The 22766-nt window shown below is 37.5% G+C and overlaps 3 protein-coding genes across 5 annotated transcripts in view; 2 read left to right on the forward strand and 1 right to left on the reverse strand.

The window, feature by feature from the left end:
* The first annotated feature begins 250 nt into the window (after nucleotides 1-250).
* Nucleotides 251-1021, forward strand: LOC137393064 (uncharacterized). The gene has a single exon (XM_068079458.1). The coding sequence runs from the start codon at nucleotides 251-253 to the stop codon at nucleotides 1019-1021; it is 771 nt and encodes a 256-aa protein (XP_067935559.1).
* Nucleotides 1022-6230: 5209 nt separating this feature from the next.
* On the forward strand, nucleotides 6231-16073 carry LOC137393014 (DNA polymerase epsilon subunit 3-like). Its single transcript, XM_068079393.1, has 5 exons — nucleotides 6231-6363; nucleotides 11489-11658; nucleotides 11741-11859; nucleotides 14899-15057; nucleotides 15937-16073. Exons 2-5 carry the CDS (start codon nucleotides 11507-11509, stop codon nucleotides 15939-15941), a joined length of 435 nt encoding a protein of 144 aa, XP_067935494.1. The 5' UTR covers nucleotides 6231-6363; nucleotides 11489-11506; the 3' UTR covers nucleotides 15942-16073.
* Nucleotides 16074-16095: 22 nt separating this feature from the next.
* Nucleotides 16096-22766, reverse strand: part of LOC137394938 (oxysterol-binding protein-related protein 8-like) — a 41621-nt gene continuing 34950 nt past the window's right edge. For all 3 annotated transcript variants that reach the window (XM_068081714.1, XM_068081712.1, XM_068081713.1), the window contains 4 exons: nucleotides 20829-21055; nucleotides 20501-20686; nucleotides 17003-17223; nucleotides 16096-16632 (listed from right to left, as the gene is read on the reverse strand). In XM_068081714.1, coding sequence (XP_067937815.1) covers nucleotides 16373-16632; nucleotides 17003-17223; nucleotides 20501-20686; nucleotides 20829-21055 — 894 coding nt within the window. In that variant the 3' untranslated portion in view covers nucleotides 16096-16372. The remainder of the gene's footprint in view (nucleotides 16633-17002; nucleotides 17224-20500; nucleotides 20687-20828; nucleotides 21056-22766) is intronic.

Consider the following 22766-nt stretch of genomic DNA (forward strand, 5'->3'; position numbering starts at 1 on the left):
ATTGAGGATAATAACTTGGAAAATGAGCGACAGACACAATAATAGTATTTTCGGGAAGGGGGTTAAGACACCCTAGCTGAGACTAGAAACAGGAGCCGAATTGGAAGGATGGAGGAGATTTATTAAGAGATTTGAGATAGCGATTGTGTCGGCAGGATTAAAAAGAAAGGAACACACCAGGGTGACAAGAAAAGTAGAATCAGAAGAATACGATTTAGAACAAAAGAAGGCAGCGTTTCTGTTGGACTGTATGGGAGAGAAGGGGTATGATATTTTTGAAACATGGGAGATAGAGGTCGACGCCATGCAATATGACAACATTAAAGAAAAATTTGACGATTATTTTTCTGAGAAGGAAAATATAGTAGCAACGAGACACAGATTATTTACTATGAAACAGGATAATTGTGAAGATTTATGCAGGTTTATAGAAAGAATAGAAAGGGCAGCAAAACAATGCAGGCTGGAGGAGTTAGAAAAAGATCTAATACTGCAGGTTTTGATAATGGGTATGAATGATGATAAAATGAGAAAAGAGTTGTTACTTAAGAAGAATATCACCCTAGAGAAGGCAAGAGCTAGGTGCAGTCAGTACGAGTCGGCCACAATAGCAGCGGGGATAATAACAAGGGAAAAAGAAACGATAGATCAAGTAATAGGAGAAGAAGAGGACGATGAGTTAATACAGAGGATAGGAGGTAGAGCTGACGGAGGAGCAAGAAACAAAGGTAATATCGGTACAGGGAAATCCGGAGTACAATGCTATACATGTGATAGATTCGGACACATCTCAAAAGATTGCTTCAGGAATAGAGTAACTGGGTATAATAGAGGATACAGAGGACGAAACTTAACCAGGGGGGCAGGCAGTCTAAGAAAAAATGATGAAAGGTCACCTATCACATGCTATGCTTGCTCGGGAACAGGACATATGGCAAGAAACTGTCCTAACCGGCTAACAGATAAGAAAATAAGCATGGTTGAAAATAATGCATCGGAATATTCAGAAGATTCATTATGACTAAAAGAAAAATTAAAAAGATTTAAAGCGGCCAATGACTTCCTAATCAGCTTGAAAACTAAAAACAAATACATAAACTTCGAGATAGACACAGGAGCTGATGTAACAGTTATGAGTGAAGCAACAGCAAGGAGGATAAACTGCAAGATTGAACCAACTAAACGAGTACTGAAAGGGGCAGATGGCAAGAGGTTAGAGACGATAGGCGAGTCAAAAATTGAGTTGATCTCAAAGAGAGGACAAAGAATAATAGCGAGGATCAGTGTTATGAAGGGAAACAATAGTAATCTGTTAGGGAAACCGGAAATAATAAAGTTAGGGCTAGTTAAGACAATTCAAAGAGTGACTAGGATAGAGGACGAGATGGCAAAGAAATACCCAAATTTGTTTAAAGAGCTTGGAACACTACCAGATGTGTTCCGGATAAATTTAAGGGAAGATTCGACACCGGTGTGTCTCCAAGTGCCAAGGAGGTTGCCCATAGGTCTGAAGGAAGCAACGAAACAGGAAATAGCAAGGATGGAAAAATTAGGAGTAATAAAGAAAATAGAGAAACCAACAAAGTGGTGTTCAGGAATGGTAGTAGCGCCAAAGAGTAAGGGAAAAGTCCGAATTTGTGTTGATCTGACGCAGCTAAACAAGAGTGTGCTCAGAGAAAATTTCCCACTGCCTACATTGGAAGAAACAATAGCCGAGCTAGAGGATAGCGTCATTTTTTAGCAAAATGGATGCTAATTCAGGATTTTGGCAGACAGAATTAGCGGAAGAGTCACAAGAGCTTACTACATTCATTACACCATTTGGTAGGTATATGTTTCAGCGAATGCCGTTCGGTATTTCGGCAGCTCCAGAATTTTTCCAACGCCAAGTGAGTAAGATAATAGGGCAACAACAAGGAGTTGTTTGTATGATGGATGACATTCTGGTAGTAGGAAAGAACAAAGAAGAACACGACATAAGGCTTCACGAAGTGCTAGACAAGCTTAATAGAGCAGGGTTGACACTTAATAGAGAAAAATGTCAGTTTGGAGTTGATGAAGTCAAGTTTTTAGGTCATATTCTAAACAAAGAAGGAATTCGGATAGATCCAAAGAAAGAAAAAGCAATCAAGGAGATGCCAGCACCTATAGACAGGAAGAGTTTGAGAAGGTTCTTGGCGATGGTGAACTATTTAGGAAGGTTTAGCCCCTTGTTAGCAGAAGTGGAAAGACCATTGAGACTATTAGACAAAAACAATGCAGCATGGTGCAGGAATGAGGAACAGCAGAAGGGCTTTGAAAAGATTAAGGAGATCATCTCTACGGCACCAGTCTTGACTTTATTTGATAATAGTAGTAAACACCGAATAACAGCAGATGCCAGTAAACATACATTAGGAGCAGCTTTGCTGCAGATGAATAGAGAAGGGAGATGGCAACCAGTAGCCTATGCCTCAAGAAAAATGAGCGAAGCAGAGCAAAAGTATGGACAAATAGAGGAGGCACTGGCCGTAGCGTGGGCATGTGACAAATTCGATTTCTACTTGGCGGGGAGAGACTTTGAAGTTGAGACTGATCATAAGCCACTGGTTCCGCTGCTGGGAAATAAAGATCTGTCAGACTTGCTATTAAGGATTCAAAGATTTAAGATGAGGATGATGAGATACAGATATAATATTTTTCACACACCAGGAGACAAGATGTTTTTGGCTGACCTGTTATCAAGACCAGCATCAAAAAGAGACGAAATAAAATTACAACGAGTGGAAAACCATGCTAGTAGGATAGTAGCAGCAATAGAGGATGTGCTAATAGAGAAAATTAAAGGGTACGCGGAAACGGATGAAACGTATCAGACAGTGATGAAAGGAATAGAAACAGGATGGGAATATGCAATATGCGGCGAGGCAAAAAAGTTGAAGGAAAAGGATGAGCTCAGCGTGGTAAATGGAATGATTATGTGGAACGCCAGGGTTTACATACCTATTAATTTGAGAAAGGAAATAATGGAAAAACTCCATAGTGGACATCAGGGCCAGGTCAAGACGTACCGAAGGTGTCAAGATTCAGTGTGGTGGCCAGGGATTAGAAAGGAGATAATAGAGATGGTGGAACGCTGTGAGGTATGTATAAAAAATAGAAGGATATCACATGAGCCGATGTGTAACACTCCATTACCAGAGAAACCTTGGCAAGAGATCGGAACAGACTTGTTCGAGTTCGAAGGAAGGCGCTACGTTATTTTCATGGACTACTACTCGAAATGGATAGAGGTAGTTCAGATGAATAACCAAACAGGAAGAGAATTGGCGTTGAAATTCGCAGGAATAATAGCAAGGTTGGGAGCCCCATTAAAAGTACGTAGCGATAACGGACCATGTTACAACTCACCCGAATGGAGGGAAATTTTGATAAGGTACAACATAATAGGAGAAACTAGTAGTCCTAGATATCCTGAAAGTAATGGCTTAGCGGAGAGAGCGGTAGGGATAATAAAAAGTTTGTGGAGGAAAGAGAAGGACAAGAACCTGGCCTTGCTAGCCTATAGAACTACCCCACTGGAAAGTGGAAATAGGCCAGATGAGTTAATGTATAATAGAAGAATTCGAAATGAGTTACCAGGACAACACTTAGTCATACCCAATCTCGGACAGTTCAAAGAAAGAGATAGACACCTCAAAGATAGACAGAAAAGCAATTTTGATAGGGTAAAGAAGCCAAAGAGATTGTCCGTATTAAAAGAAGGGGATAGAGTATGGGTGAAAATAAACCACGAAGATGAAGGGAGAGAGGCAACAGTTATTAAGGAGGCTTTAGAACCAAATGGCTTCTGGGTGGCTATGAACGGAAGAAGAGTAAGAAGGAATAGGAAACACCTGAGATTATTATTTGAAAAAGCTTCGCGCTACATGATAGTCTCAGGATAAGGAAGTAGTTAGTAATAGTAGGGAAGGGAATAGAAAGAAAACATGGGTAGGAGATAATAGTAATAGTAACCCAATAAGAAAGAGTACTAGAGATAGAATAAATAAACGTGACAATGATTTTGTTTACTCCAAATAACTTCTGTTGTAGACACTTAGAATACTACAACCAAAGTTGGATTCAATAGAAAGGGCTCAAAGTAAAAGAAAGGCTTGACAATAGAAAGTGAAGAGGTTAACAGCACGGATAATAGAAGGGGTTTAATAGAAAGAGAAATAATAATAGAGAAAGTAATAATAGAGATGGAGGACTACACAATAGTCGGGAACAGCATAGCTCACTACATCACGCCACCAGTGGGGGTGAAAAAAATTGCCCTAGGAGGAGCCACCCTGGAGGAGCTGTTGTACAGGTGCGGAATCCCCGGGATAAAGATTATCATTTCCGGAGTTCCCGACATCATGAGCCGAAAAGATAACGCCGTGGATGGGGACAAGGTTTCTAAGTACGAGCAGACCCTGAGAAGGGCATCAAATAGACCGGGAGTGATCCTCTGCTCCTTTTACCCCTCTACCAGGGTGCCAGCTGCACAGTACGGCATTATAGGTCGCCTAAATAGGCTCATTTGTACCCTCAACTCCAACATGGAGGGCACGCCGAACTTGTGCACCCGCCTCTTCGGAAGAGGTCAGGATGGCCTGTTTTTCTTCAACAAAGAACATTTGAAGGACGAAGTCCACCCTAACGACCACTGGGCGAGGGTGTTATCTGAGACTATGTGTAGATACATAGCGACCAGGAGAAGGGGTGCGAGGGACTTGAGGGAACGTCTGTATCGGCCTCTAAGGAGAGAGAGAGACACTAGGGCAGGGACAGAAAGGGGAAACGAGAGAAAGGAGATTAATAGGGAGAGGTTAAATAGAGATGGAAGTTCAGAGGAAAGGAACGTCAAAGCTGCGAGGGAAACCCAAGAGAGAGAAGGTAGTCAACAGGAGGAAGAGAGCATATGGAGGAGAAGAGAAAGAGAGGTGATAGAAAGAGCAAGACAATATAGAGAACAAAAGAAAGCGGAAATAAGAATAAGGTTCGAAAGCGAAATGGCAGCAGTGGAAAGAGAATACGAAAGAGATGTGGTAAGAGCTAGAAAAGATAGGCAAATAGCTGAAAGAGCTATTGAAAGAGAAAGAGCTATTGAAAGAGAAAGAGCCAGGGGGCAAGATGCAGAAAGGGTTAACAGGGAGGAAAAGAAACAACAGGAAATCAGAAGGATAGATAGAGAGACAAGGGAGAGAAAGTCACCAGTCAGGCAGCGGAGAGTTCGTTTTGCTGAACAACCGGAGATAAGAAACAGAGACATCCGGCTAGATGTCCCTACTCTTCGGGAGTATGTGAGGTAGAAGGAATGAATGGGAACAATAGTCAGGGCTTAAGGAAAAGGTAATAGTTTCAGAGAACAATAGAGCGGATAATAGACAGGGCTAAAAACAAGAGATAAAGGGAAGAGAGAGAGAGGGAGATGTGATGCGGTGAACCGGATGTCCGGTTCGCGACGAGAAAGGGGGATAGCGGCATCTTAACTGCGAGCACGAGAGAGGTAGGACGCAAAAACCAGGTACGTCAGGTACGTTACGATATCTAACAAAGAAAAACACTACACAGTCAAGTTCATGATGCTCTGATACGAGACTGACCGGCATCGTTGGTTTTCACCAGATCTATGACCAACGGAGAACTGCAGACATTATGCGCCAAGAAATCTGCCTACCAAAACAGCTTCCTACCAGGAATTGTCAGAGAACTTCAATCAACGATCTCTTACTAACCAGACCTCAACAAACTAACACTCTTAACATACTACCACTAACTCTCCCGCACGACATAACTACTTGATGCTAGTTAATGATTTAAATTTAAGCGGCACACCTCTTACATTGACTCTAGTGCGTTTAAAAGGAGAAGATGAGGTAAGAGACGATTGTGTCAGATGCAAAGATTCGTTATTTTTGTATGGTGATACGATTCGATGTTCATATGGTCTCAAGGTGTAGTGTAGGCCTCGTTTTTTATATATAAAGAACGTACATGTCTGCTCTAACACCGAATAGCAGAACAACAAAATTTGAAGCAACCAAGTAAACTTTGTAGTCACTCCGTCTGCTGAAATAGTCCGAGAGTCTCCACCTCTATAAATTGTATCGTACGAGACGTATCAACATACGACTGCAGCTCACGAAACAAGACAAAATATTTGGCGGGAAGATTAAGCGCGGACTTAGAATTTCGGATTACTGGTGTCAGATGTAGTCGCTATATTCATTACCGCATTCGCTAATAATTTCTCAATTTAGATAGGGTAGGCCTTTCGAAAGCCGATGAATTCGGTTATAGGACCACGCTGAATTTATCTAATAAGCGAACCATTTCTTGCTGAAATAACAGGTATGTTTGAGACTGTAAAACTGTACAAACGTTTGAAACTGTACAAACGTTTGAAACTGTACAAACGTTTGAAACTGTACAAACGTCAAACATGGTATGATATTTGGCGAGGAAGGTTTGGGAGATCTTCGTAAGACCGAAGACAATGTCCAACCTGCGGTGTTTTAAATTTAGCACAATTTTATTATTATTTTGGATGTAATTTGTGTTAATCTGTAGGTAAAGTAATGTATCATGAACAAATACTTCGGGAAGATATTGTTTGCAAGGTTGTACAGTAAATTGTGCAAAAATTTCAGTTGCTACGTTTCTAAATGGCACTTTCGACGTATAAAAAGTATATGTTGATTTTACAAAGTGTAAGCTTGTCGTGTGGGTGTTCTAAAGAATTCCCACAGACAATGTTATAGCTTTGAGAATCACATTCAATGCAAGCAAAATAACTTTTTATTTATCAATGAATTTTATCTTATCTTCTGATTGCTCAGTTGGAGTATGGAAGGCTCGATTAAAGACACCAAACTGTGCAAGTGATAATTGTTCAAGCTAGATAATTAACCGCAACATTATCAACACCCAGATATCAAATGCTAATTGATGCACAGGTGTCCTTTAGCCGGATATTGCCGAGGTCGGGCCGTAATCTACACACACCAAAAACAACAAAGGTCCACGTAGTTATGAGCAAAAACAAAAGTATCCACCCAAATATCTCACCAATCCAATAAGCAGCATACACTAAAACTAAACCAATCGACAGAGCCACCCATCATGTCAAAATATTCCAAGTTTCAAGTCATGTCTCGCACAACTCACCTTATGGTTTCTCAAAACTTGTCCCAAAGTCCCTATTAATTTGAGACTGTCCGATTGCTGTTTTAGAAATGGTCGCCGCTAACCTAACGTCCTGATTCAACATTTCACTAACTATCAAGGCATTGCTAAAAAAAGGAATCAAAAAGTTCGGGAGCACTCAGCATTGTCCCGATAGTTAGTGAGATGTTGACTTAGGACGCTAGGCTAGCGGCGACCATTTCTAAAACAGCAATTGGACATTCTCAAATTAATAGGGACTTTGGGACAAGTTTTGAGAAACCATAAGGTGAGTTGTGCAAGACATGACTTGAAACTTGGAATATGTTGACATGATGGGTGGCTCTGTCGATTGGTTTAGTTTTTGTGTGTGCTGCTCATCGGATTAGTGAGATATTTGGGTAGATACTTTTGTTTTTGCTCATAACTATGTAGACCTTTGATGTTTTTTTGTGTGTGTAGACTACGGCCTGGCCTCGGGTTCGGCAATATTTCGCTAAAGGACACCTGTGAATTGATGTTGCCTAATTTTTATCATTGTTAACCACGTGAGATCCCTAGACGAATTGTAGACATGACTAAGGACTATCTTTATCAAGCAAGAAGCAGTAGTAGCATAGTGGCAAGGAATCGATACAATACTGCCCTGAGCAAGCAAAACGCCCTGTCTGACAATTCAGGAAATCTAAAGGTCCTAAGTGAAATAACTCAATTAGATTGGAATTTTCACAAACGAAGTTTCTCTGGTAAAGATTGTGCAATATCTAACCCTAATGAACCAGAAAAAATAATTGAAATACTGCCAATACGATGGTCGGGTTTAATATAAACGTGTTTGTGCTTGTACTGAATAATCTACAACAATCAAGATAGGGCGTTTTGCTTGCTTAGGGCAGAATAGTGAAATGAAACAATAAACACAAAATTACGCTGACGGTCGACTGTCTCTACGAAAGATTACACTAGCTTACGACATCAAGGGCAATAATTGATATGTCCTGAAATTACGCCAAAGGAGAGTGATGGTAGAAAGTTGATGTTCGTTAATGTATCTCTGATATTTAACCACCCATCTTTTAAACTGTTAGAAGCCTTGAAGTTGCACTCTGTGGGGTGCAGAAAGGACCTCCTCTATCGTTTTATCGTTTCCAATGTCTTGAGTCATAAGGTACGGTAATACCATCAGCTCTTTCAGGCTGATGGTATCGTCGTATGCTGGTACGATATCGCCAGATGCTGGTACGGTATCACCGGACGCTGGTACGGTATCACGGGACGCTGGTCTTATATCGCCGAATGCTGGTACGGTATTGCCGAATGCTGGTACGATATCGCAGGGCGCTGGTAGGGCATCGCCGAACGCTGGTACGGTATCGCCGAATGCTGGTATGGTATCGCCGAAGGCTGATACGGTATCGCCGGATGCTGGTACAGTATCGCCAGACGCTGTACGGTATCATCTGGACGCTGGTCTTGTATCATCGGACACTGGTCTTGTATCGCCGGATGCTGGTACGGTATCGCCGAATGCTTGTGCAATATCGCCTGGCGCTGGTACGGTATCGCCGAACACTGGTACGGTATCGCTGTACGGTATCGCCGGACGCTGGTACGGTATCTTCGGACGCTGGTACGGTATCTCCAGATGCTGATCAATATGGTATCGCTGGATGCTGGTAGGGCATCCGGCTGTGGCAACCTTTCCAGTCACTACATGCCTATATCTGCGTAGGTTTGTGTAACAATGTAGTTCACAGATCTACAAATGTGTGTCTGTATGCCTTTAACAGCTTTGATTGTTGACTTAATGTTGGTTCTAGTCACACAAAGCCTCTAACCAAACTGATGAACCAGTCTAGCGTTACACTTTTCTACTCGAGTTCATCCACGATTTCAGCATTCAGATTATTTATTTTACCAATATTTGGGCAAACTCTAAGGTTGCAAGTTCAAGAAATAAATCTATAGTACAGTTATTAAAGAAAACATTTTTGGAATAAGGTTGTATGTTTTGGCATTTTGTTTTATTGCATTACAACTCAAAATGTTTCGCTTTTTTTCATGTTTTATCTTGCTGTACAGAATTTCATATTTGGGCAAACTCGTTCGCATCAAAGTCTTGTTATAAATATTTTTGCAACAACTCTTGTAGTATTGTAGCGAGAAGATTGAGGTCTTTTCTGTTATTTTCCAACATTTTATTGGTGTTTGAATATGAAAATGGTGCAGCTTGATTGTAAGTTTGTAACTAAGAAGAAAAATGCATCTGAACTACTCAAACTGCTCCCACGAAATCTTAAGAATATAATACTAGTTTTTTTTTTTGTTTTTTGGCTTTTTGCTACTAAGAATGTTTTAGTTTTTTTTAAATTGGGGTCTGAGTATCATGACAACTCACAGATTTTTTCACCTTTCATTTCCTTGTATGTCTCATTTGTGAAAAAAAAGATTTATCGTTGCGTTCTGATGTAGTTGGCTAACAAGCGATCTTTGCTGTTTTAGTGTTCCTTGCTAATAGCTAATGTACATTAGGATTCATTCTTAAATCTCCAACTGCACGGTGTAATGCAGCACTTGTTATAGGCTTTTCATATTTCAAGAGGGATGTATGACGATGTGCATAAATGATGCTTTCCTTACCTCCAGTTTATACTCTAGCTATTGCTATAGTGCTATTGGTTCATTGTTGCTCACTCATTAGACTTACTGTAATACGATATTTTCATAAAGAAATACTCTGATGGCAACCATGGGAATCTACACCTTTTTAGATATTTTTCTACTTGCCTTACACCAATAAATACATGTCTATAAGTACATGTATGTCCGACATTAGCACATGCAAAAGTCCTTAATATTCTATTTTATAAACTGTTCTATCGTTCAATGGTTCGCATGCGGGACTTACTGCTTTGATTTGATCATGAAATTTGTATTTTGGTTTTCATCAAATGTTAACTAATATCATGTTGGCGTCGTTTCATCATTTTATCTAAGTTTAGTTTTTGTTATGAACGATGTTTTTTAGATTGATTTAGCTCTCATTTTATATTCCCTTGTGTTAAATGTGTTTGATTTTATTGCAGAGTGCTTCAAACATTTTAAACCTACTACAGTCCTACCTCAAATTATGAGAAAATCAAAATACGAGCATAATTTCAAGCGAGTTTCTTCCTTGAGATACAAATATTCTTTGAGATACGAGCCAGTTCTCGATGGCCACTGTATGGCCAAGTATGCTAAAAGCTGCTTTCAAGAACGGCATCACTCAGTCTTTTCTAAAAGGTTGGCTAAAAGTTATATTGAATGCGAGGCAATAAGCGCCAAATCGGAGACAGATAATAAAAAAATAAGACAAGTAAAGTAAGTTTAGTAAAAAATGAAAATTTACCTTCTATTTATGTTTGTTAAGTCTCTCTCAAACGCCCGTTAGCCACTACATCTGTCTTGCAGGTAAAAACTTACAGTAGTGTACATAGTAATGTTCATTTTAATGCAGATTTCAACAACTACCGTAAATTCCGGCGTGCAAGTTGAGGTCTAAAGTTTGGTTTAAAAATCCTGGTTTTGACACGTGCTTGCAGTATAAGTCGACATCCTTGTCTGACTCAAATCATTTAGTAGCCGATATTTCAGTTGGTATCAAAGGTGGGCGATGCGTAGCTGAAAAAATGTCATCCAAAACGCCCATGGTTTTTGTGCTGTCGACAATAAGTACAATTAACAAAAGAACGAGAGACGACAGTTCCAGTGATGACCACAAGGCACAAAAAAAACATCGCTTCACCGTGGTATTGGCTTGTCTCGCCAAAAGAACAAAGCTGCCACTTTTAATAAGATGTATGCTTTTAACAAAGAAGCCATTCCACTATGAGTAAATTAACATATGAGCTCGGTTCCCGAACGCATTAAGTTTGTATGTCCAAGTATGACTGTATAGGTGTATGTGAATAATTAGAGAGCATTCTAGTGTGCAACTATGCATATAACTAACAAAGTGCTGTTGCTATGTAGTATACAAATGTTCACTTATTCAAAGATTAACTCACAAACAATTGTTATTCTCGCGCTTTTGTTTTAAGGAAAGTCTTTTCATTTTTTTCCGAACTCACACATTATTTACGGCAAGTGTATCAGGATCTGTCTTAACAAGATCTTCTAATGTAAGAGTTTTTCTGTTTGGTAGTCTGGTATCAGTAATTCTTTCCTAAATTCTACACTCAGTTTTATGCAATGATTTTACTTGAGCGGGCCAAACACTAGTCTCTACTTACACATTCGGTCATGAAAGAGTGAGTGTTTATTGCCTTAGTTTTAGTGAACAAGTGTAATGGCAGAGCGACCTGAAGACCTGAACCTACCCAATGCGGTAGTCACAAGAATAATCAAAGAAGCGTTGCCACCCGGTGTCAACATAGGCAAAGATGCCAGACTGGCGATAAGCAAAGCAGCCAGTGTTTTTGTTCTGTATACGACTTCTTGGTAAGTTCTCAGTGCAGTCGTTTACATCTCTCAAGTACATGTGCTTTCGTTCATCAGTGAACAATTTATTGATTTGTTGCAGTGCCAATAACAATGCTCTCAAGTCAAAAAGGAAAACCATATCCTTGAATGATGTTTACGGGGCTCTACAAGACATGGAATTTGATAGTTTCCTCGAACCTCTTCAGGCACAACTCGCGGGTAATTAAGTACAAACCATTATACCTGTTTTCCTAACTTTTTCAATGACTTTGATGTGTTATGTGTTAGCTACTGGTCCATAGTTCAGTATTTGAGCACCGCTTTGCTTGCCGCGCTCGATACTACATTTGTGACAGCCCGCATGTACACTCACTTTGCTACTTGTCCTAGTATATACTTTCCTATCGTTACTTGCCTTTGTGTACACTGCCATCATTATTGACCCTTGTACACACTACTTTTGTTAGTTACTCTATTACAAAAAAAGTCTACAATATGTGCATTATATAATGCTATGTAAAAGCTAAATTATATACCGTAGAACCTCTACGTGGGAAAGACTACATAAAAAAATTTTAAATTATGAAACATCCTTTCGTAGAAATTTTGTTTCGACTTGCAAAAGATGTTTCTAAAATGAACACTTTCATATTTTGGCAAGAGCAAGCAACCATTATTACGTCATCTACAATAAAAGACATTATTGAACAATTCCATAAAATTTCTGAATTCATTGAAAAAATCACCCAGAAAATGTTCTCACTCCTCAGGCTATCTGTCCCTTATATCATGTTTGATTTACACAGTTCAAAAATGGTTTGAAGTTAACAAAAGCACTCATCTTTCGATCGAATCATCACAAAACATCAGTCAACAGCTACTACTGAGCATAAACATGAACCAAAGAAGGCGAGAGAAGATACACGTGTAACAGTTATAACAAAAAAGGGCAATTAAAAAATAAAAAACATCAAAGCAAAACACAAATATAAAACGTGAAACCAACAAAAGAAAGACATTGCAATTTTACTGTGCGTTTTTTTAATTTACTGCATATGTGCTGACTTGAGTGTGTGCGTGTGTGAGTGTGCGTGAGTTCATTTTTGTACATTCCGCTCTCTTAGCCTCCTTCCTCCACTGGCCATTGTCCCATGTTCGCCTAGTCTAGTTGATTAACACTAATGTCAAACAAACATGTACAATTCGTAACATTTATTTGTTGCCATTGTTCTTTCTTTTTTCATGTGTACTTTTTCTATTTACGATGCCATAATATAGTTCTAACATGTATTTGTTACAGACTTTACCCACTATTTATATACAACTATCATGTCAGATTTTGTGGCGACTTGTGGTGGATTGGGGCATTTACACGGTCAAATCTTTTCCTACTTGCTAAGTTTTCCACTTCCGAATCGGCTTCCAAAACGAATTAATTTTGTAAGCAGAGGTTCTACTGTGAAAACAGGCAAAATTCAGTAATAAAAATATTCAGGAAAATGAGATTTTTTTTGTTACTTCTAGAGACATGAAAAAACTGTAATATAAACTTGGCAATGCGTAGGGTCAGAAGGAGAGGTGCTAATAAAGATACACGGCATATCATGCAGTAATATAAATTATCCAGTCTAAACTAACCTAGCTTATATATCTTTTATTTGTTGAATTTTTTTCACAATTGCTAGTTTTCACTAAATTATTAGTAGTAAAGTGAAACTCTGCAAAAGAAAGACTCTACATACAAAATTTTCAAATTACGAAACATCTTTTGGTAGAAATTGTGTTTTGATTTGCAAGCGATGTTTCTAGGTATGAAATGCCGATTGTATCAAAGTCCACTTTCTAACTCAAGTCTTTATGTTTTTTGGTAGAAGATTTTAATGCAACATTATAGAAATAAATCAAATAATTAGTAACTGTATCAAGCCAATAGTAGTTCCTTTGTTAACGCGGTTTTGATACTTTGATGTATGTGGAAAAAAGTTTTCACATTTACGATGAAAAATGTGCGACGAAGTATTTGAAGGCTACCTATTTCGATTACACGTGGCTTCTCTTTATTTGTGCTGGAAGTTTCTATTCAAAATAGCGTCACGTAAAATTTTTGCTCTGCTAAAAATTTGTTTGGACGCTAATATCGACTAGCTCGACTGTGCAGAAGAAGAGTTGAGGTCAGAAGACGTTGCGGAAGGTATTGAACAGCCAGAAGAATATGATATGGTTTCAAACGAAGGCAACAATCAGAATGCAACTGGCGGAGCATACAATGCAAATATTCTTGTTTTAAAAATGTTAATTTTTTTGCTGCGTGGATTATAATTATGGTTTGTTTATGTCACTTGTTCTTGAATATATACTGTATTTTTAGTATTTAATAGATTATTATAATACCTATAAGTTTGCATATTTGTAACTTATTATTTGATAACATGATTGCGGTAATTTGAACTCGGCTCACATTGGATCGATGATTGTAGCTCTTGTTCTATTGCATATAAAAAGCTATTTTTTGGCTGCAATCCGTAACAAACATATTGATGAGTGCAATGAGCTTTTATGCAACCTTATTAAATATAGTTATAAAATGAACTTGTACCTTCCCATTTAAAATGAAATAAAGAACTTGAAAGCTCTAACAAATTGCAACGCAGGCTATAAGATCATTGCAGGTTAATTGCAAGCAATAGATATCAACCGTTAGAGACATGTATCAACTTACCTGTGCATATTTAAAGATCTACAAGTTGGAGTTAAGTTAGCAAATCTTTTGCCTCCAAGTGGGTTAATGTCACGCCGCCCGAAGGAGAAAGTAAAATATATGTGACATTTGTTTCTCCCGTGAAAGGATTAAATTTATCTTCTCAACAACCCGATGAAGTGTTTAAAAAATACAACGCCACCCTTTATTTGAACGTCGCCTCTTCTAAAGGACTGGTCGAAAAATAGAGTGCCATAGCTTTCAAAAATGCTAAAATGCTTTTTATGCTAAAATCTGTTTCCACTTATAAAAAGATTTTTAAATATAAACTAGCTTCCGAAATGAACTATTTCGGAACATATGAAACAATGAACATATTTTGTAAGTTGAGGTTCCACTGTATTATGTAGGAACTATAGTATTTGTATTATGTATAACTTTAACATATTTTTGTGTGTTATGGATAAGTAGTATCAGTGCCTGTATTATGTAGAGCTTTATAGCTGTAGAATATACAATCTTGGCACATACAGAGAAGCACTTTAATATTTTACTCACAGCACACAAGTTAGCACAGGCTAGCAAAAAGAGTCGAAAGACAGCTTCGAGATTGCAAAGGGTGACAGAGAGGGTTGCCCTCCATGACGAGCCTGCCCAAGAGGATATAAGGGGAGAAGACGAGACTGGTGGAGTGACAGGAGAGGCGTTGGATACAACAGGTGCGTAATGTACTTTTTAAGCAATAGTTTGTTTTAATGAAATGTTGCAACTTTAATCTGCTGTTGCGCATATTAGTAGATCCATATTTTTAGATTTAATCTCGCATTATTATTTCAAGCCATGGCCATACAGCAATTGAAGTGAACCTTTAAATGTGCACAAATCTCAGCCAAAGTGTATGACTAGCAGCCGCACGAATCTAAATTGATCATTAAAAAGTAACTGTTTCAGCGATTTATTTTTACACTTACACTTTACATTTTCAAGCACATTTTACGCGATTCCATCTATATCATTTGATTTTTACTGAGCTGGCAAGCAGACAGTTCAAGGATGACAATAAACTTGTCTCGTCGTTTGCTACTACTTTACTCTAGAAAAAATAAGTGAAAATGCATTTGCTAATAATATGTTGTTTAGCCAAATGCGAGTTTCAGTTACACAGCTAAACCAATTTGTTCATGACCAAAACAGTTCAGTTCCAAATCAAAAGCTTCGGTTGACATAAGTCCACCTATTTTTGCTCATATGCGGTTTTTTACATCAAGTTGTGTTCAATGGCTGTGTGGCAGAAGTATTCCATGCATTAGTTCCAAGACATGGCTGGTTCGTGAAATGACTGATCAGACAGTTTGATACTATTTAATTCCAACTCTTTTTACTAACTTTCAAGATTACAATTTGTCTAGCAGCTAGCAATCAATGTGTTCATGGGCAGCATGCTAGGTTGGGCTAATTTTATTAGCTTCTTGACTGCTCGGATAACAATCTTAAATTTGTTAAGCCAAATTGTGGAGCAACGTGGTGCTAACCAACAACTTTCCAAATTCAACACATAGCTGTTTTCATTTATAGCTATAACCTTGTTTTTTTGACAGGGTAGTGAAGACAAAGAGCAGCAACTTTGCAGTCTCATGAAAATGGACAAGGGTTGTGTGCAGCACTCTTTATATCGCGACTGCTGGTCAAGAAGAGATTTTGTGACAACTCACTATTACTATACTTAGCTCACCTATTTGACAACGTAAAGTGGGAAGCAATTTGTGAAATATCTATTATGTACTGCATCTGAGTGAGAATAGAGTATCGTATTCCATACAAATTGCACAACAATGTATGCTTGTAAATGCTAGGATTCAAAAGATCCATTATCAACATCATGTTTCAATATAAGTAGCTTTTTGTAGACTAGTTTTAATGTCATTGCATGTGTATAAACATTAAATGAAACAGACTAAATACTACAGCATAATGTTACATGATTTTCATTCTGCACCGGACAATAAAAATAATCTCTGAAAAATCAACAAATTTCTAGTAATTATTGCATATCGATTGCAGAATTGTCTGTAGAGATAGGATGAAGGCAAGGAGAAGCCAATCACGGGGTTGGATGAGGAAGCCACGGTCTTGCTGCGAAGCTACTTGAACTACCACAGATTGCAAATTGCGCAGGCTTGCGTTCATGTCCTGCTGTGCCTTCTGTAAGAGTGCTAAGGTTATTTCCTTTTCTTCTTCAGCTGGTGCCATTAGTGAGTCGTTGGTAGTTTGATCTGGTAGCTTTTTCTCATGCACTAAAATGGAGAAGCACAATCACGCATGATTATGTTCATATGAGCATATTCAATGGTAAGAGGCGACAGTTGCCATGACATCTGCATAGCAGTGATCAGAATTTTTTTCATAAAATCGTGTGTGGATGCTGTCATGCTACTACCTGTTTCAAACTTCATGAACTCGTGATTGTCAGTATTTGTAGCAATTAGGACAAAACAAAATGTTGTATGGGGATGGCTTTCATTACAACCATTACAGTCATATATGCAAAGGGTAGTAAAGGTTAGTGAGAGAGGCAACATAATAACCATTGATTAGCCGGTTATCACAGCTGTAGGAAGGACAGTAACCCACCACTCACTTTAACTGGCCACTAGAACACCATACCTTCCATATCAGAGATATGACTGGGTGTGGATGTGTCACTCGCTTTGCTCCTCCTCTTTCTCATAGAATGAAGGTGTCGCTTGCTTGGTGATGAATCAGGGGCATCAATATTGACTATACTCATTTGTCTGACTAGTGGAGTCTTGTGTTTAGTGCTAGTCAGCACCATAAAATCTTTTTCATATTGAGTGATGTCATTGACTGGGTCCCAAGGCCGGAGGCTGAAGAAAAGAAACAAGTATTGAGAGTAGTGCAGAGTTAAAATACTAATTTTGTGGATATTAATGTTTTGTGCCAGTAAAGTTGTTTATCATACAATTTATACGCTACCGATGTTCTTGGCACCGTTATTTTTATTAACAATTTGTTTACACTATACCACACGTACTACATATAGCAATAGTATATTCATAGCACATGAGATTGATGCCTGTGAGGGCGATCGGATTTGCAGTTAGGTTTTATCACATGGACAGTAGAAACAAAGCAGAAAACGTGTCAACGATGATGACCATGCTTAGTTTCATGTCATATTGCACAATTCTCCTGGCCTATGATAAATGCAGATACACATCGCGAGCCGCTACTGAATTCGGAAAATTCAGTGCACCCTCAGGATATGATTTTAACCCGTTTCGTGGTTGGCATCGTATGGAGGGGTATAGAAACCATAGTAATTATATAATGCAAACATCCCCGGGTAAAATCATCAAAATTTTATACAAGTACTGTACATACAAAACTAGTAACAAAAAGTATGTTAACCTTAGTAACTATAGTTATGATCTGCATTAAGATACAATGTTGCGCATGTAGTATGTGCAGTACATATTGTAGAGAGCTTTTACCTTCAAGACAGACATACGTATGGCATACACTTTGAATTCATTTTAAACAAGTTTAACTTACTAAACACATACTACAAGCTGTGTTTTAGTATGTATTTTCAACTATTTTACTGAATTTTAACTTTCCATCACTAAAATTTTATCACATTAATTTTTTGCTTTGTTTCCAATATAATTTTAGCCGATCTCATTAAAACCTTTTTCAACCTAATTCGGTAAGAAAGCTTGAATGGTTCTATTTTTGTAACGAGTGGATTTTGTTAGCAGGTTAAGAGAAGTTGTCTCACCACTGACTTTCCGTTCGAAGGGATTGCAACTTAAACTTTGCTAAAGGTTTAAAAGGGAAACTTACCGTTTTATACATGAGAATTGCTAAGCTGAGATAAATTGGTATTCGTGCCTCTTTCAGGCGTTGTGAAAATATTTTCAGCATACAACATTTCGGCGTCTTTCTTATTTTAACGTACATAATAAGCACGCCAACTTTGAACTCTGGCGAAAATTTTGTTGCATTTGTATGGTGAAATAAGATTCCTACGAGGTGAAAAAATCATGTTCCACTTTGTAAGGTGGATATATCATTGTAAGGGTATATCAGGGTGATCGTATCTTTAAGGTGCTCTGTATGTGTAGAAATCGGATTTGCGGCTGTTGAATGTGTTTTTAGCACTACTATAGAAAGTGTAGAGTCGGGAATATTAATAACCTGTAGCAGTGTTTATTATTATCATAGCTTACATGAATAACTTTAATTACCTTAAACGGGCATGTTTACAAACTAGGACACAATTGAGAATCCACGCTACATCAATAATATTATTATTACTAGAGAATTGCGCGGCGTTGCCCTGGTAATAAAAAGGTTTGTGCAGAAAACTTGTTTTTATACATATACATTTACCATTTTAACGTTGTAAACCTCACATCATGAGAAAAGTGTTTTTTGTGCAGTTCAAGTAAATTAAGAGAAAAAAAACTTGGAATTGCGTGTATAAAATAGTTGTTGCAGAAGCTCATTGTATTTAAATTTTTGATGGACGATGCTGGTATAAACATAAAAATGAGATATCGGACTGTCTTTGTCTGATAGTTTGTCTGATCAAATGGAAAGAGAATGTAGTCAATTCCTTCTCCAGATAATCCATTTGTCTATGTGAAAAGTATTTAGATTTCACAGATTTACAGAAACCGGAAATAGGAGTGTAGCGGGCACATTTGAAATTGAAACGGCAAAATTATAAATTAAAAAAGTAGGTATTGGTAATGGTGAAAAAAGCTATTAAAAATTAAAAAAAAAACACTAGTAAAAAGTAATATTAATTAATAATAAAAAGTGCATATTTAGCATGTGCAATCGCGATAAGGATATACCTATATGTAACAGCATTAGAAATGATGAGAGGCTTAGCCTACTGATTAGGCGCTTGTTTGTAGTCTTGCGATTTGAATCTGCCGAGTTGAAATCCTCTGCCAAGCGGATTTTTCATCGCTAGACGTTAATCTGAACACACGGATGAAAACAAAAGACAAACATTGACATATTTATATACATATGTATATGAGTAAAAGCGTAAGATCCAAGCAGAGTGCTCAATGATAAAATCAGAGCAAGTTAAAATCAATAAAACAGACTATAACTTTAGATAAAACACTTGATTACTATTAGTTTTATGCTTGGTAAGAGCAATCTTCAGATAAAAGATCTTTTATCTGAAGATTGCTCTTATCAAGCATGAAACTAATAGTAATCAAGTGTTTTATTTAAAGTTATAGTCTGTTTTATTGATTTTATATATATATATATATATATACAGTGAAACTCGGCTAACTCGACCTTCACAGGACCGAGAGAAAGTGTTCGAGTTATCAGAGGGTTCAAGTTATGAGAACGCTGTCACAAGTGCATGTATTATTGTATTTATCAGTACATATACAAGCTATATATAAATCAAAAGCATTGATTGCTTGTTGCAAGTCAAGGGACCTCTCATGTAATGTTTTAACAATTTTTATCAAAAAGTATAAATATTTTCCTTTTATTACATGAGGTTCATTTGTTTATTTTAGGTGATGTGACTGCCAGGACGTTCAGATTAAAATAGGCAAAACTTGATCGCGGTTGAAACTCTCAGAACAAAAAGACATATTTTTCTTTTGAGCGTTTTAACAAAAACCAGTTTTGCCAATTTTTTTTGAAGTTTATCTGAAGGTTACCTCGCTTCTCCTTGCTTGCGGAGGGCTATCCCCAAGCGGATGTTTGGTAAAATTTGATTTTTGGCAAACCTTTAGAAAAGTCGTTAACGAAAATATTTTGCTGATGGTGGTAATAATGACGCCTAAAAACTACCAAACATTGTTGTTTATCTCTATGGCTTGGAATAAAGTGATATTCTAAAGCGATAACAACCGTCTCCGTAAGCCGTTGGGCAAAAAAACTGTTCGAGTTAACCAAGTAAAGGTCGAGTTATCTAAAGCAATTTATCATTGCGTTGGAACGAACCAAACAAATCCGTTCAAGTTAACCATGTGTTCGAGATATCCGAGGGCGAGTTATCCGAGTTTCACTGCATATAGATTCAGCTCTCCGGTTGCGAAAGCAGACCTTCCACATCATCGTCAGGAGTGAAGACAATCAAGCTGTAAAACTCACTCTGAGTATTTGTAAATCCAGTCCCCTGTCAATTCATCCATCTCGAACAAAGCTGGCTGGTACTGAGCATTAGTAACCTTTCTCTCTTTTGCAGCGTTTCTCTGAGCTTCTTCCAATAAAAACTTTTCATGCGTTGCCCTACTTTGGTCAGAGTCCTTGAGAGCCTCGCTCACACGCAGCCACAACCTGAACAGATTTTTGCATGAAAAAAAAACTCCTACATAAAATAAATTAAAGCTTACCGAAAGCCAACAGTTAATTTTCTGGACAAAATGGTTGCAGATATAATAGCTTTGCTCACATAATTGATTCTACGAGAATTAGTTACCTCTCAGATTCAAACTCTTCCTGGCAGTCCATGGGTACAGTGTAGCGTTTCAATCTTCTCGAGATCGTCTCATTGTCAACTTTCCACAAAGTTTCCACAGATCCAGTCGACCTATCTTTTAGATTCATTTCCTGATCCCAACGACCATCTATCGTAAAAAGGGTTTCGTTTCCTAATCTTATTTTGCCTGCAACCTTATTTGATGAGCCGCTACTTCCCATGAAAGGCTGCAAAACAAACAACTGGATCATACATATGCATAAATACATATGTGTATGTGTGTAAATATCAAAGTTTGTCGTTCGCCTGTCCAGCTATAGCTATTAAAGTCTGAGAATAGACAATGCACTTCGTACTGGATTTAAATTCATGAAGATTGCAACCACAACTTTGTAAACACGCGCACTCAACTACTAGGCTGAAGTATTCTTACTATTCTCATCACTCTTCCCATATACTGTATACCCTTTTCACAATTGCACATGTTAAATTATTAATCTATACAGTGCACGCACGAATTACAATTGCACATGTTAAATTATTAATCTATACAGTGCACGCACGGATTACAATTGCACATGTTAAATTATTAATCTATACAGTGCACGCACGGATTACAATTGCACATGTTAAATTATTAATCTATACAGTGCACGCACGGATTACAATTGCACATGTTAAATTATTAATCTATACAGTGCACGCACGGATTACAATTGCACATGTTAAATTATTAATCTATACAGTGCACGCACGGATTACAATTGCACATGTTAAATTATTAATCTATACAGTGCACGCACGGATTACAATGTTATAAAAAAGTTTTTGCCTTACTATATGGAACACAATGTTTTTTCTGTCCTCCCAAATGCAGACGATTTTTTCTTGACTTTTTCTGTCATACAATATCAACAAACAGTTTGCAAGAAATTAAAATTTGGCAATCGGGGTGTACTGATTATGAAGAAATAACCAAAAAGCCGATATGCTATTCGCTGAAATCCCTCCCACAATCCCAGAAAGAGATACGCGATGAACCCTATCTCAGTTCAGCGTTATAAGTTATAGTAAAAACAAATTCGAAAACAAATAAGTGATAAAGTGTTAACCTGTGACAAAGTAGAAGTTTAGTAAAATACATACTAAAACATAACTTTTACTATGTGTTTAGTAAGGTAAATTCATTCAAGTTAAATTCACAGTTTATGTTATACGTCTGGCTCGAAGGTAAGTACTCCCCGCGGTATGTACTGCACGTAGTTCATTGTAATGTTACATTCATTGCAGATCATAACCACTAAATACACTAATTACACAGTTAATGTAGGTAACTATAGTTATTAAGGTTAACATGTTGTTCTGTTACTCATTTTTAATATGTTCAGTACATCTATAAAGTTCTGATGACTGTTACCAGGAGGCGTTTTCATTAGATAACTACTATTGGTTTCTATACCACTCTATAGGCTATGATATTTTCAATGAAACGAATTAAAATCATATAGTTGTTTACCAAATAATTTACCATTGTAATTGTAGCCAAACAGACTTTATTTAGCCAGTACTTGCTAATTATTTCACATTTACATTTAAACACCTTTACAGTTTTCTTTTAAATTTCAACAAAAAAATTTTTCATGATATGAAATTTAAAAGTTATAGCTGTTTGAAAAAGTTTGAAAACCTTAACAGTTGTTTTATTATTTCTCTTAATTCATTTGAACTGCGCAAAGCAATTTTCCCAGGATATGAAGTTTGAAAGTTAACTATTATTATATGTTAAATAAAAATAAATTTTCTATGCAAAAACTTTCATTACATAAGTAATGTCGGGCATTCACCTAGTATATAGTATATAATTGAATAATTACAAATAGTTTATTCTACATTCACAACCAGTAGAACGCAGTAGCACAAAACCGGTTTGCACCATCA

This window comes from Watersipora subatra, chromosome 4 (assembly GCF_963576615.1).
Source record: "Watersipora subatra chromosome 4, tzWatSuba1.1, whole genome shotgun sequence".
Taxonomy (NCBI): Eukaryota; Metazoa; Bryozoa; class Gymnolaemata; order Cheilostomatida; family Watersiporidae; genus Watersipora; species Watersipora subatra.

Coding starts and splice junctions, on each gene's coding strand:
- LOC137393014 (XM_068079393.1), top strand. CDS start 11,507: ATGGCAGAGCGACCTGAAGACCTGAACCTACCCAATGCGGTAGTCACA. Junction 11,659..11,740: donor GTTCTGTATACGACTTCTTG/GTAAGTTCTCAG, acceptor GATTTGTTGCAG/TGCCAATAACAATGCTCTCA. Junction 11,860..14,898: donor TCTTCAGGCACAACTCGCGG/GTAATTAAGTAC, acceptor TTTTACTCACAG/CACACAAGTTAGCACAGGCT.
- LOC137393064 (XM_068079458.1), top strand. CDS start 251: ATGGGAGAGAAGGGGTATGATATTTTTGAAACATGGGAGATAGAGGTC.